The 13557-nt window shown below is 31.9% G+C and overlaps 1 protein-coding gene across 2 annotated transcripts in view; it reads right to left on the minus strand.

The window, feature by feature from the left end:
• RUNDC3B (RUN domain containing 3B) overlaps positions 1-13557 on the minus strand; it is a 127294-nt gene that overhangs the window by 9477 nt on the left and 104260 nt on the right. Inside the window, exon 9 of one of the 2 annotated variants that reach the window (XM_006925718.3) lies at positions 6626-6772. The exons of the other annotated variant lie outside the window; for it this stretch is intronic. Coding sequence (XP_006925780.1) covers positions 6626-6772 — 147 coding nt within the window. The remainder of the gene's footprint in view (positions 1-6625; positions 6773-13557) is intronic. 2 annotated transcript variants of the gene reach the window in all.

Below are 13557 nucleotides of genomic sequence, written 5' to 3' on the forward strand. Positions count from 1 at the left end.
CTGTCCCTCATATTTTCAGTTGTGAACCCATTTTCAGGAAAATCTGTTATAAATGGAAAGTTAATGAAAGTTTATTATTAAACTGTCCTTATTTTTTTCTGTCAGGATAAAACCAACTAAAAAGACATATGCAACTTTGGTGTTACTGACATTTCAAGTAAGAGAACAGAATTCATTGTTATTTCCAAATACAAATGACCCAGGAAAACAAATATGATTTTTAGGTTCAACATCTATTTCCCGAGGGAGTCAAACCCTATCTAATTTCTTAGCAATGTCATATATTCTATTATAATGTTATAGGAAAGCATATATAATTGAAATCTATTACACAGCTATTCTTTATGCTTACTTGCAAGAGCAGACTTATAAATTTATCAAATGTATATATATATATTAAGTATGGGGGATATATACAATAGGTAGCTTTTTTCCTCTAAGAAATGAGGTGATGGAATAACTACTAGCTTATAGTGCAAGCAGTGTTCTCACTTTATAACATGATGACTTTTCAAATGTTGAGAGTATAAAATTTCTTAATTACATTTTTAAGTAACAGGAAGTTCTACTCTAGGAAATTTTCGATAATTATAATAAATAACATGTACATGAGCTGCACAACATGTAATTAAAAATGATAATATATAGCACTTAACAAATGCTAGGCACTATTCTACATATTTTATATATATTTATTTAATCCTCACAACTACCCTAAGAAGTCGGAATTATTACTAACCCTACTTTATAGCAGAGGAAACGAGCACAAAGAGATTAAATTTGAACAAAGAGATTAAATTTGAGCCTGGCTCTAATTCTGGACCCTTAACTACTATGCTATCTCCTCTCCAGTATAGGAAGAAAAGATTTGGATTCCTATTTTATTAGAAAATATTCTTAAAGAACAGCCTTGCTTGCTGAGATAGACCATGTAAATTATACTACAGTATTTAATCAAATCACTGCAAATTTCACTTGATTTCCATTAAAATGTTAATTTACTTATCTATAGAAGAAATCAGGAACACAAGAATTAAGGGAAATTATAAATAAGTATTTTCCAAATTCTACCTAATAGGTAGAAGGCATGGAATGGTTTAAAGTGAGTTTCTGACACTAACTTTTCATCATAGGAAACTTGTTAATATTGCTTTAAAAATCATATATAGAAGTATTTGCAAACAAAAAGATAACAAACAAAAAACACTTAGAATTCCTTGGAATATTGTAAGGACCGAGAGCTTGACGGCACACATTTATAGTAATCTCAGGGACTCTCACGCTCTTGAGGAAGGAAAGCTTGTTAACACAGCCTCTGATAACAGCAACACAAAATGAGCTTTCTGCGTGCCATACTGACATTCCTTTTAGAATATCACACTTCCAAATTCAAAATGATTCTGGGACCTTTCTACACTTTAATTTGTCACTTTTAGTGAACAATTCTTGAGTCTATAGGCTTTACTTAACCAAATGCCAATGCATACAGAAATAGAATTTGGTAGACAACACTGCTCTGCAGCAATGATATAAGTTCCACACCTAAATTAAGCACCTTAGTCATAAGATGGTAAGAGCAGTGCTGTACAGTATCTTCCTTTCATGAAACTGACTATAGACCCACTATCTGGGTGAAATCTAGTTCAGCTGCTTTCACTAATGACAAAGATGGGTTGGGTTTCTACATTCTTACCTGATTTCCAATGCAATTGGAAACTCCATATGACAAATACGTTGTCATGGAGTAATACTGTCTCTGGGAGTTCTGTCTTTAAAAGGTCAGTGGCTAAATCCGAACTTAGAATTCTAGACTCATTAACATCACACTGTAAGATTTAAATGTAACCCACCAGACACAGACCAATTAACAATCGATCACTATTTCTCAGAGAAACTTTCAAAATGGTAATAGTTTAATCAAAATAAGAACCCAAGATAGTAAGTCATGTATTATGACTACATAAAAGTTTATAGTTTAATCTATGCCATACATTGTTAAATATAATTTAAACTTGCAGGAATTATGCGTCATGGGCATCTGGGACATAATAAAATCCACTGCATTCAATATATATTTAAACATTTAAAAAATCACTCAAATACAAATTTCAGTATACAGAATTGAGTACAAAATAAAGGCAAACTAAACGGAAAGTGAGAAATAGGGCTGAATTCACATATTAGTCAATTTTTCTACAATCTCACACTTTATAGCAGTGATCAGAAGTAATGATATGGATAATCTACATCACTTATTTGCCCAATAGATGTATTGAGGTCAGTAATAATTTACGTTATCTGGTAGTCATTGGACAGCAGAGAGTGTAATGCACAGGAAACATTATCCACGTGCATGAAATAAAAACAAATACATGAACAATGTATATATACTCAGAGGCAAATAAATGTGCATGAAAACAGAGTTGTACTATTCTTTTTATTCTTGGTTTGATTTTCATGTTTAAGGAACGAAATAAGCAGATAGCAGAATGTGATAGCAGAGTGTCTATATACTCTACTAAAATCAATGTAAAGATGCAAAGGAGCCTGAAAGAGAAGGATATATATGTGAATCGGGTCAATATGAAATTTACAAACTGTAAAATATTTCTGCAGCCTCAGTGCTTTAGGCAGCCTTCCTCCAAACATACTAGAAAGACACACATGGAAAGGACAACCTCTAATACATCTAAATTGATTAACCCTCAGAAGTCATTAAGAAAAATTAGCCTAAAGAGATCATGAAGGACATCTAAAAGCTCATAATCCTCAATAATTTTGTACATAATAGTGAAATTGGGAAACAATGATAAACTTGGAAGACTGAAAGAGCTAAAGTAGAAAATATAAATATGATGACAATGAAACTGATCTTGTGGGGTGGGAATGAGTAGGTTAGACAATAATCTAACAAGATTATATGACCTGTAGCTAATAAGATCATCTGACCTAGACTTTACATATAAAGAAACATATTAAAACAGAACTTATTGGAAAAATAAAGTATTTGTGTGTTAAAGGAATGTACTTCATATACTTATTTATTGAGTTTTTACAGTATGCCAATAATGCTATAATGCTTAAAATTTTTAATATGATATTCCTATGTTTGAAATAAAAGATATAAAATCCAGCATAATTAATCTTGCCAGGGCTAAATAATCAAGAAATAAACTGGAAATTTTTTAAGTTTCATAAACAGTATAGTAAATAGAAAAATTTAAGATATTCAGTTATGAAAGGTGTCCTTGAGTAGGTGACAACATAGCTAAGTTATCCAATGGCTCATTTTAAGAAATAGATGAATAGATAAAAGAAAATATGGTATATGTATACAATGGAATATTATTCAGCCATAAAAAGAATATCTTGCCATTTGTGATAACATAGACAGACCTCGAGGGTATTAATTAAACTAAGTGAAATAAGTCAGACAGAGGAAGGCAAATACCATACTATTTCAATTAAATTTGGAATCTAAAAAACAAACAAACAAAAAAACCCAAAAATTCATAGATACAGAGAACCTTTAGATGGTTGCCCGACGAGAAGAGGGTTGGAGGGTTGGGTGGAAAAGGTGAGGAGATTAAGTACAAAGTGGCAGTTACAAAATAGTCACAGGGATATAAAGTACAGCATAGGGAATACAGTAATGTTGTAATAACTATATATGGTCCCAGATGGGTACTAAACATAGTGGGGGGATCACTTCGTAACTTATGTTAAAATGTCTAACCACTATGTTGTACACCTGAAACTAATTTTGAATGTCAACTGTAAATGAAAAATATTTATTTTTAAAATGTCAACAAATCCAAAAAATTCATTAAATCCAACAGCATGCTCTTTCTTCTCAAAGCTAACTGGGCAAATGAAGTTACAGAGCTCCTAAAGAAATAACTCTATGTAAAAATAAATAACTATAGACATCCCAAATTCTTAGGAAGAAATTATAATTATAATAAAAATATGATGATTCATTATAGGGTCAGTTTCTTTCTCTAAAAACAAGAGAGCTAATGTTCTTTATTAAAGTTGTTTTGGTTACCTCTTCCATAATTTGTAGGCTTTCAATAAATGTATATTGAACTTAAGATATTAGTCAAACAAAGAAGAATTAGTGATCAGGTTAGTTCAAGAGCTTTGGCTTATATCATAAATTTGAGGAGTGCAAAATTAGATCCTGATGAAAAGCTATGATTTGTTTCACACATGATTTATAAAGCACTACTCTGTTCTAAAAATCCAAAGTCTCTTTTTACATGAAAAAGTTGTAATTATTTATTCAGAACAATTGGGGACTCGCTGGTCATTATAATTTTGCATAAGGTTTTACAAACTCTTAAGAAAGTAGAGCTTGGGATGTTGTGTTAGTATATATTCTCCAAACATGAAAGACACAAGTTTATATGACAGTATAAATAAGAAAGATTATATAGAGTATAAATAAATAAAAGATTTATTGGGAAATTATTAAGTGCCAGACAATTTATTACTCCATATGACCCTTACAATTATTTTAAAATAGGCATTATCCCCAGTATTGCATATGCAGAAACAAAAGGTAAGAAGAGAAAGTGTTGCTTAGTGTTACACAACAAGTAAGTAGCAGAGATTATTTATAAGTCATGACTTAAACTCTAGGTCCAGTGATCTCTCTATCACACACCCTCGCTGCACACTTAGGGATATAAGTTTGTTTAGGGATATCAGTTTGGCAGTAAGACCATCTAAAAGCAATACCACCATCTGAGGTCAGATCAGATTAAGGGACGATGCTGGGAGGGAAAGGGTGTTCCTTCTTAAACTAATAGAGGAACTGTGTCACATATAAAATCTGGATCCATGCTAAACAGATGAACAGTTTCACTGCTTTCTGTTCTGAGACTTCAAATACTTTTGTTGCCACTATATTTTATAAAAACCAGTCACTTATTATTACATGCAAAAGTAAACTACAAATAAATTATCCACTTAGATTCCTCATTGATTTCTGAAGAGGTAGCTCTATAGGTAGGTTGGGTATACACGTGTCTTTTGACAAAAATATTTTACCATTCACTAAAGTGATAACATAGATACGGCAATAAAAAGACATAGTTACTAGACTTTTAACTTGTCAAGATTTAAAGTTGTAATATTTTGCAGTTAAAAAAACAGGAACATCTCATATGTTATATGTAGACAAGATAAGTGTACCGAGTATTGCTATATGTTTTGTTTTCAGTCATGAATTAGATATACAAATATATGAATATTCTTCCATTATAGTCTTCCATTAATTAAATATGCTACTGAAAGATAAAATTATATATCAGTATAAAAAATATATATTCTAGTTATACATAACTTTTACAAGGGTATAAAAGAAAAAATTATTTTCATGGATTAGTTCCAATCTATGAAAGACTCAGTCAACACCTTGAATCATACTAAGCAGCATGGTTTAGTAGATGTTGAAGTGAGTTCTGATTTATTCTGTAAATCATCTGCTCACATTTTCCTACTTATCTCTAGCAATCAATGAAGCAAAAATATAAATAAATAAGCAATTAAGCCCCTAGCAAGAAATTTAACAAAAGGTTAAATTTGAGTTCTATGTTTGATAAATGAAAAAATCACAGAGTAAAAGCATGTGGAAATTGTGTCTGTGCTAAAACATTCCTTGTAGAAATGTATGGCTATCAATTACCCAGTGAAAGGCACTCTAAGCAGCACAGAAAAGTGTGTAGCTCTACCGGTGAAATTTAAAAACAAGGGCTCTAAAAGAAGAGCAGAGAAAGAAAAAGAGGGGAGAAAAAAAAGAAGAGAGAAAAAGAGGAAAGAGAGAAAAGAGAGAGGGAAGGGAAGAAAGAGAACATAAGGGGTTGGAGGGAGAGCAGGGAAAATAATCAGAAAATTAGCTAAAGACAGATAGGAATATAAAGATTTTGAAAAAAAAATTATCAAGATGGAAAAGTAGCTAAAAGCCAAAAGAAGGTAATACAATTTACAAGTTCCAAAATGAAGATTACCTAAAGGCAGACAGCCTAAGATTTTGCAGCTCTCTCAACACTGAGAAACGATTAAATGACACAGTTCTGAATGCTGGGACTAAGAAACGTGAAAGGGATCTTCGGGTCCATAGGTGAAATGATTGTATCGTCTATAAACCAAAAATTAGGTTTACTGAAAATTAACAGAACTCTTTCAGACCCACCAAGAACATTTAAATATGTTCTATCTTTTCATGAGATGAAATTTTGTGTTTTCTAACTATCAGGAAAATTAATCCTAAGGCAAATGCAAACACCAAAGCTAGAATTCAGAAATAGACAGCTCATTAAATAGGCATTCATGGACTTAACTGAAGGACTGGCTGAAGATTAATTGAAGGAGAAGCAGGTACCTGGTACAATACTGCATAGTAATTTTTCAGATGTTTTACTTCCCCAGGGTGCCTTGGCTTCAAAATATTAACATATCACTGCCTTAATCTAAACTTACCAAGCCAAAGTAGTCTTAAGTCCTTTTGCTCTAAGCTAATAATGAATTCAGAAAGAATAACTGAGAACCAAAGTGGATAGTCATATGTTTTGGTACAACTAAATTTGTAATTAGTTGGAAAAAAAAGTATTACACTTACTCATACCACTGTTTATTGTGTTTTCGGTAAAGCAACGTATCCAAGGCAACAGCTTTGACATCCAGAGCTCCTGGGGAAGGCCACTGGTTGGTGAGGTGGGCAGTTAACTCTTGTCTTGATCTTAAATCATTATTCTTTAGCACAGTCCTGTGAATATTAAGATGGTGAGTGCTTTTGTCTTCATTGTTCTGCAATGGCAGAGGAACCTAATGGTATCAATTCAGGCCCCCAAAATTCATCTTTGTAAATGGTATGTTAACAGACTGTGAACAAAACTACAAAAAGGCTAGTTGGGACTATGACTTGTTTCTTGTCATACATGTTTCTCCTTCTTTCTCTGCTGGCTACAACAAATCTCTTGTGAATTCAGACTTCCTGTCTTTTACACAGAGATACTACTGAAAGATGAAAGGACTCAAGCTGCATTTTACATCTTAACTAAAAAACAATGGTGATATCTTAAAGCTTTCAGTTATCAGATGCTAGTTAAAATATGAAGGAAAATAAAAATCTCATGTGTGTGATTTCCTAGATTCAAACTTCACCAATCAATAAAAGTAATTTAACTCAGTAAAAAAGTTAAAATGAATTAAAAATAAACTAATACAGAAAAATATAAAATAAAAAATCCATGAGGTTTCTGTAATTGTTTTTGATAGAAGTGACTACTAATATATCTTCATGAAAATAATTACGTCAATCAAAACTGCACTGAACAATATAATCCACTGGAAATATTTCAACTACAGAATAAAGCCATTATAACAATTCATGGTTTCCTTTCATTTTTGTAGAACTCTTATTTGTTAATAAGAACTTGCAAAAGATAGCTTTTTGCCAAATTTCAACTTCACAAACGAACTGATCATTGTCACAATACCAATTCGACATTTGAACTGGTGGTTAAAGATAAAAGTATAATTCTATTTGCAAAGGTCTTATTCTACCTCTAAAAGACCTTAAAATGCTACATAGGCAACAGGAGTCTATGATGTTAGTGGACCAATGTTTCTGAGCCGTCAGCTCAGAAGCAGGAACATGTGTCTGCCACTATTAAGAGACAATAGTCCCGTTGTGGGTGGCAGAGTCAACTGTGTGCTTAGCAAGACAATCCTGCACTAGAGGAAATCAACCTGCACACATCTCTGGCTGGGAACATGATTCTAATGGAATAACCCCATTTAATATATCTCTAATGGGCTACATATGAATAGTTCTGATTTTACCGGGTTATCTGCATGCATTTATAAATATTTGTTCCTCTGTGTCCACAAGAAATATCTGATGTAAACGCTAGCTTCTCTCTCAGAACGAAATACAAGTGAAACAGGCAGAAGTTATGAGAGTGTATCTCATTAACATAGTCTTTTAGAGTAGGTCGAATGATTTCATTTCACTGGAAAAGAACTGAAAAAATTTTAAAGGACTATCAAGATACTTTAACATTGCTTTTAATGAAAACAGTAATGAGTTATTAGGAAAAAATTAAGATTGACAGAAAAACTGTGTAAAGCAGAAATGGAGATTACTGGTCAGAGAATCTATTATAATAAAGTACCATTATTTTGGGTTCTCTTACTAGATTTTACACATATTACCCCTCTCTAGGGTCTCCAGTGAATGTCACTGGAAAACTCCACTCCAATGTCATAACTGGCTTATAGGAAATACTGAGAGCAGAATGTGAGAAAGACAAATATGTATCTGTGTGGAAATGACATTGGTAGAACTCAGTTAATGACAAGTACTTGAACAACCTCCAATTTAGAATATATTCTTTCTAGAAAGTAAAAAGTTTTACACTATATAAACTGGAAACAGCAACTGAGGTTTCATAAAAGGTTTTATACATTCTTTGCCCATGAAGAATTTTTGCCTAAAGACAAATTAAGGTATCGTCTTTCGACCTTTATGTTTAGAAATCATAATGATATTGTTTTCTGTGGTTAGCTGCATGGTCCTCTGAAACAGGAGGTAAGAGATTTCAGTGTATTGACTAGGCACAGTTTCCATCCATGCCACATCTGTTTTCCACCTTTTATGAGGAATGTAGAGACAGTAAAATCCTGGCACTTGCCATGTCACTATGAAAAGGAAAAGTTCCTGGAGGACCCCTGCGTAGGGCTCTTCGTTTTACCCCTCCACTACAATAGGAGGCAGGCATGTGAATTAAGTGAGGTTGAAAATCCCATTCCTGAATGTTGAATCTTGGCTGGAGTCTATCTCAAGTAATAGAAAAAACAGTTTAGTCATTCTGGCCATGGAGTCCTGACCAAAAATACCAGCAGAGACATTCTTAAAGTTCCTACTTTCCAGTGCTCTGAAGTAGCTCAGCTTCTCCCTTTCCAGGCCTACTATTCCAGTCTTTCTATCCATTTCCTGAGTGCTGATATCAATCTAACGAATTTCCTTGGTGCATAAGAGTTGGTTATGGCTGTGGTTGCCTGAAATCAAAGAATCCTATTACTTACCTTAGAACAAAATATACCAGTTAACTTCAAGACCTACTCAAAAGTAATCCAATTCATGTTAATACGAAGAATGAGGATATTTTTCTCATTTGGCCAAGCTCAAAAATAGGTTCATCTTAAATTATTCAATAATTACTGTTATTTCATAGTGCAAAATCAGTGGCAATTAATGGTAAAGGATGTGGTAATTAGCATCTCACTTTAATTAAAATTCTAATCAATGCTAACGTTACTGAACTCATCTATAAACTGAATCAATCTATATGAGATAGAGTCTATGTGTCACTTATATTTATAATACAAGTCAATTTAACATTCTCGCTTTTTCAGGTAATACTTCTACAGAAAGATACACTAAAGGAAATTTATTTAATTTACTAAGAAAGTAGCAATAATATATTTATCACAGCTAATTTTAAGAACTTTCCTGTGGTTTCTACCTCTAAATTGCTAGATAGTCAGCTAATGTCTTTTCAGATTTTCAATAAGAATTATTCAGGAATTTGGCCATTAAAAAAGACAACCATGATTCAATCTTTTATTCTCCCAGTTTTACTGAGGTAAAACTGACAACTTAAAATTGTATACATTTAAAGTATACAACTTGATGATTTGATATACGTATACAATGTGAAATAATCACCACACTCAAGCTAATTAACATATCCATTACCTCTTATAGATGTTTTTGTTTTTATTTTGGTGAAGAGAACACTTAAGATCTACCTCTTAGAAAATTTCAAGTATACAATATTGTTAACTATAGTCATGTTGTACATTAGATCTCCAGAACTTATTCGTTTTGCATTACCAAAATTTTGTACCCCTTGACCAACATATCTCCTCCCCTCATTCTATGCTTCTATAGCCCACATATAAGTGAGATCAACACAGTGTCTTTCTCCGTTTGTTCATTTCACTTAGTATAATGTCTTCCAGGTTTATCCATGTTGAAAATGGCAGAATTTCCTTCTTTTTAAAGGTGAATAATCCATTATGGTGTGTGAACATGTATCTAGGCACACGGTTTTTATACATATATAAAATGTGATATATGTATCACATTTTTATTCATCTGTCGATGGACATTGAAGTTGCTTCCACTTCTTGGCTACTGTAAATAATGCTGACATTAATATGAGAGTGAGGATATCTCTTTGACATCTTGATTTCATTTCCTTGGATAAATACTCAGAAGTGGGATTGCTAGGTCATAAAATAGTTCTATTTTTAATATTTTGAGGAACCTCCATACTGTTTTCCAAAGTAGCTGTACTAATTTACATTTCCATCAACAGTGTACAAGCATTCCCTTTTGACATATTCTCATCAACATTTGTCATCTATTGTCTTTTGATAACAGACATCCTAACAGGTATGAGGTAATATTTTATTATGATTATGATTTGCATTTCCCTGATAATTAGTGAAGTTGAGCATCTTCACGTACCAGTTGGTTATTGTCTTTTTTGGAGAAATCTCTGTTCAAGTTTGTCCATTTTTTAATTAGGTTATTTTTTTGCTTTTGAGAGTTCCTTATGTATTTTGGATATTAACTCCTTATCCAAAAGATAGCAAATATTTTTCCCATTCTGGAGGTTGCCTTTTCACTTGTTAACTGATGCTGTGCTGTGCAGAATCTTTTTTTCAGTTTGATACAATCCCATTTTAAAAATTTTTGCTCTTGTTGTCTGTGTTTTTGGTATCATATCCAAAAAACTAATGCCCAGAGCAATGTCAAGAAGCTATTTCTTGATTTTTTTTTCATCTTCTGAGCTACTATTTATTATTTATTAAAATTTATTTAATTTTTTATAGTGACATCGGTTAACAAAATCCAGTAAGTTTCAGCTGCACACTTTAACAGTAAGGCATATATATATGTATATGCGTATATATATATATGTATATGCGTGTATATATATATATACACGCATATACATATATATATGCATATATATGTGTATGCATATATATACATATGTTTACACTATGTGTTCACCTCTCATAGATTTCTTTCTATCACCACATATTTGACCCCTCTGACATTTTTTTAATAGTTTTATAGTTACAGGTCTTATGTTTATGTCTTTAATCTACTTTCAGTTGATTTTTGTACAACTTATAAGGGTCCAATTTCATTCTTCTATACATGGGTATCCAGCTTTCCCAGCTCCATTTATTGAAGAGAGTATATCTCCATGTGTGCTCTTGGTACCCTTGTCAAAGATCAGTTGGCCGTAGATGCGTGGATTTATATTTGGGCTCTCTATTCTGTTCCAGTGGTCTATATGTCTGTTTTAATGCCAGGACCATACATTTTTGAGTGCTGTAAATTTATAATATATTTTGAAATCAAGACATGTGATGCCACCCACTTTGTTCTTCTCAAAATTGCTTTGGCTATTCAGGGTCTTCTGTAGTTCCATATGAATTTTGGGATTGTTTTTTTCTATTTCTGTGAAAAATGCCATTGAGATTTTGACAGTGATTGCACTGAATCTGAATATCACTCTGGGTAATATGGACATTTTAACAATTTTAAGTTTTCCAATCCATGAACATAGGCGGCCTTTCCATTTATCTATGTCTTTTTAAATTTCTTTCATTGATGTGTAATGTATTTAAATTTTCAATGTACAAATCTTTCACCTCTGTGGTTAAGTTTATTCTTAAGTATTTTATTCTTGTTGCTATTGTGAATGGAATTGGCTTTTTAAAATTTCTTTTTCAGATAGTTCACCATTTTATATAGAAATATGGTTGATTTTTGTATGCTGATTTTGTATCTTGCAACTTTGCTGAATTTGTTATTAGTTCTAACAGTTTTTCTGTTGTCTTTGTTTTAAATATTTAAGTGATCTGATGTTGGATGTGTATATACTTATATTCGTTATACCTTCCTATTGAATTGACCCTTTGATCATTATGTAATGACCTTCAACTCTAGGACAGTTTCCGACTTGGTCTATTTTGTCTGATATAAGTATAGCTGTCGTGCTTCCTTTTGGATGAAATTCCTTTTTTCCATTCCTTCATTTACAGTCTATGTGTATCTTTAAATCTTAGGTGAGTCTCTTGTTGACAGCATATCGATGGATCCTATTTTTAAAATCCATTCAGTCACTCTGCACCTTTTGATTGGTGAGTTTGCTCCATTTATATTTAAAGCAATTGTTGATGAGTATAGATTTAATATTGCCATTTTGTTAATTGGTTTTTTTGTGTGTGTTTACAGTAGTTTTGTCCCTTTTTCTCTCGCTGCATTCCTTTGTTACTTGATGATTTTTTGTAGTGATTTGTTTTGATCCTTTTTATCTTTTGTGTTTCTATTACAGGTTTGTTCTTTGTGGTTAGCTTGAGTCTTGAATAAAAAATCTTATAGTTATAACTTCCTATTTTAAGTTGGTAACTTCAACTGCATACTTAAAACACTACATTTGAAACACTTTGAGAGTGCTTTATTATTTTGTCAGTACTTACCCCCAATTTAAGTTTTAATCTAAACTTTTTAATTAAATCTACAAAATATTTCACAGATAGCATTTTCATAAAAATTGAAAATTAATATCAAGTAATATATTAGGTGGGCAGTGAAATATACACTTAAAATATGTGAAGAAACCACCTAAAAATATCTATAATTACATTTTTTCATGATAAACATCCTCAAAAGAGGGAGTCCAGAAAGTACAACTTAAATTCTCCTCTTATTATATTCTACCATTCCCAATAATTGGCTTCTAGATCCTTGAAGGATCTTTGCCTTGCTTTTTGTAAAAAGTTCTTTTACTTGAAAAGTAAAAATACCTCATTTGAAAGTATTGTTTTTATATGTATCTTTTACATGTTGAAATATATATCAGTATTAATTTTTCAGTGGATTATTTCATGAGTTCTTTGAACATACCCTTAATTGTCTCACCTGAGCATATCTTTGATGGATGGATGTAAATTCAAAATACTGTGGATATATAAACACAAAACCTCTCTATGAAATATGGAGTCCAGCTGTCTTGTGAAATAGTTTCAAACAAAACAGCATAGTTTTCAGTTAAGGTTCAAAGAGCTGTTTTATTTTTCAAAGGAAAAATAATTTTTATTAAACCCTCCTTGGCATGACAGAAACATTCAATGACTATAATTTATTCCGTGGACACTACTAGCTAAAGCCTGAAAAATTCATATACCTTATAAATACATAATTTGCACTATATATAAGAACGAAATTTTCCAACAACACTTTATTTTTCCTAGGTTTATAATTATTCTTTATATGATTATTGCTAGCTTATCTTAACTAAGTACAGTACAACACAGCACAATAAGACTCTGGGTTGATCATAAACACCAAAGATTTCACTGTGAATCCTTTATGTCTATTTAGAAGGAAATATGTTTCTCAGTATTTTTAAAAAAACAAATTTAGTAAAAATGCATTATTAGTTACTGTCTCTTTTT

This window comes from Pteropus alecto, unplaced genomic scaffold (assembly GCF_000325575.1).
Source record: "Pteropus alecto unplaced genomic scaffold, ASM32557v1 scaffold69, whole genome shotgun sequence".
Taxonomy (NCBI): Eukaryota; Metazoa; Chordata; class Mammalia; order Chiroptera; family Pteropodidae; genus Pteropus; species Pteropus alecto.